Below are 2,617 nucleotides of genomic sequence, written 5' to 3'. Positions count from 1 at the left end.
AGGTATTGTGTCCATCTACACTTACAAAAAAAGCAGGATGGCAGCTCATGAGCATGGACTTGGGACTGTGGACAGGGGACAGGAAGGAGAGTTACTCCAGGGAGATCTGGGCATGTTGCAGATGGCTCACCAAAATGGTCAGGCAAACTGGTTAGAAAGGATGAGACACAGTGATAACTTGTTATGGTTCAGTATTAGGTGTCCCCCAAAAGTTCATGTTTGAGACAATGCAAGAAAGTTCAGAAGTGAAATGACCAGGTTATGAGAGTGTGATTATGATTAACTGGGTGACAGCTGCAGTCATGTAGAAGGTGTGTAGAGGTGTTGTGTCGTGGGGGCGTGCCTTTGTGGGTATGTGTTCTTCTTGGAGAGCTACCACTCTCTCTGCTTCCTGATTTTCATGTGTTAAGCTGCTAATGAAAACACAACTCTATGCACAAGTCTCTCTGTGATGCTTTGCCTGGGAAATGCATGTGCCGTAGAGAGGCACATATCAGTATCTATCTATAGTTTAGCAAACCTGAGACCCCAAAATCCAGCTCAGATGAGCCAATGATGATAAAAGCCAAGGATGACTGTTTCAGTAAAGCCAAGGAGCATCCACAGTGTTGAATCAAGGAGTTGAACAGGGAAGTAAACAACAACAGGAAAAAAAGTCTAGCATTTGTCCTCAAGGCAAAGAAAGCTTCTTTACATATTACATGCCAGGAGACCAATTAGAGGTGGGAATAACTGAGGTTTTAAGAGCCACAAGACTAAAATTAAAAATTAGAAGAAAAAAATAAATGGCTGTGTTTTAGAGTACAACAGAAAATTCTTTGTCCCCAAAACAGAAATCTTTGAAAAACCATCCCTGAAGGAGAGGATTAAAAATCCCACTAGTCTTGCACTTTTGTAGACTCTGGCCAGTTCACATGTGCTGTGGACACTTGAAATGTGGACAGTACATATTTCTATGTGCTAAAAATATAATGTACACACAGGACTTGAAAATTTAGAATAAAAATCAAATATAAAGCACAGTAATAATTTCATGTATAAATAGGTAGACATAATGTCAATATCATAACAAATATTATTACATAAATATCAATGTGTGTACAGATGGTGTAAAATATCCTATGATATAAATTGATCTTTAATTAATTCATCACTGTTAATATTAACATTGATTGCAATGTTTTCAATTCAATACAAATATCAATAATTAATGCAATTTTTAATAATCATCAAGATATCATAAAGAATTTTATTTATTTTTAAATGTTTGGCAAGTAAACTTTAATTGCATATGTGTCTCATACTTGTATTGGTCAGCCCTTCTGAACACTGCTTAGTCTGCATGGAGAGAAGCCATACAGAGGAGCAGGGACAGCCATGCTCACTTCTTCCTGGAGGAAAACATCCCCCACACTCTCCTCATGGCACCCAGCACCTCCTTGTTCCTCAGGCTGTAGACAATTGGGTTGAGCATGGGGGTGAGGACGCTGTAGAAAACTGCAAGGATTTTGTCTTCTTCTGGTGAGCGGAGACTCCTGGGATGGAGATAAGTGTAGACAAAAGGAGCATAGTAAAATGTCACCACAGTTAAATGTGTGGCACACGTGGTGAAGGCCTTTTTCCTTCCCTCTTTTGAGCGCATGTGGAAGACAGCAAAAAGGACCCGTCCATAGGAGACCATGATGCCAAGGAAAGGGAGGAAGAGAAACAGGGTGGTGCTCACAAACACCATGTACTCATAGACCCAGGTATCCATACAGGCCAGAGGCATCATGGCTGGGATGTCACAGAAGAAATGATTGATTTCTCTGGACCTGCAGTAAGGAATCTGAAAAGTATAGATGGTGTGTGCCAGGGAGTTGATGGAGCCCAGTGTCCAGGACCCCAGGATCATCTTCACACATACCCTTTTACTCATGTGGATGGGGTAGTGGAGGGGGTGGCAGATGGCCACAAAGCGGTCATAAGCCATAGAGGCCAGAAGTAAGCCTTCAGAACACCCCATGGTTATGAAGAAGAAGATCTGCATGGCACACCCCAGGACAGAGATGCTTTTCTGGCCAGAGAGGAAGTTATATGTCATCTTGGGGACTGTGGAGGAGATGTACATTAGGTCCATGAGGGAGAGCTGGCTGAGGAGAAAGCACATGGGGGTGTGGAGCCGGGGTTCCAAGAAGATGAGGGCAGTCATCCCTGAGTTCCCCAAACAGGCGAGAACAAACACAGAGATGATCAGGAGCAAGAGAAGTAGGCCAGTTTGGTTTGGGGGTAACAGGCCCAACAAAATGAAATCATTTGAAGTTTGGTTCCATTTCTCCATGGAAATGCACTACTTTGATTTTTTTGAAAGAAAAACAGAAGCAAAAACTATCCACTACACCTGCAATGAAGCAGAAAAGGAAAATAAAAAGAAGTCAACTTTATCATTATTTAGATTGAATTGCTTTTTCTTCAACACTGTACCCTTTCCAGAATTGACTTTAAAATCTAAATTGCTTGTTCCTGTTGCAATTGCTTCTGGTAACCACCTGAGTATGACATGATAGACAGACATAGGAAATATAAAGTCAAGTACAATCTGGATGAGTGGATAAAGAAAATGTATTACATTTACACG

At 41.3% G+C, this 2,617-nt stretch overlaps 1 protein-coding gene across 1 annotated transcript; it reads right to left on the bottom strand.

Annotated features, from left to right (window-relative positions):
* Positions 1-1,381: 1,381 nt before the first annotated feature.
* LOC107160346 (olfactory receptor 2L13-like) lies at positions 1,382-2,320 on the bottom strand. Its single transcript, XM_015507026.1, has one exon. The coding sequence runs from the start codon at positions 2,318-2,320 to the stop codon at positions 1,382-1,384; it is 939 nt and encodes a 312-aa protein (XP_015362512.1).
* Between the last annotated feature and the right edge of the window lie 297 nt (positions 2,321-2,617).

This window comes from Marmota marmota, unplaced genomic scaffold (assembly GCF_001458135.2).
Source record: "Marmota marmota marmota unplaced genomic scaffold, marMar, whole genome shotgun sequence".
In the NCBI taxonomy this organism is placed as follows: domain Eukaryota; kingdom Metazoa; phylum Chordata; class Mammalia; order Rodentia; family Sciuridae; genus Marmota; species Marmota marmota.
Note: the sequence above shows the minus strand (reverse complement) of the source record. Positions and strands in the feature narration are given on the sequence as shown.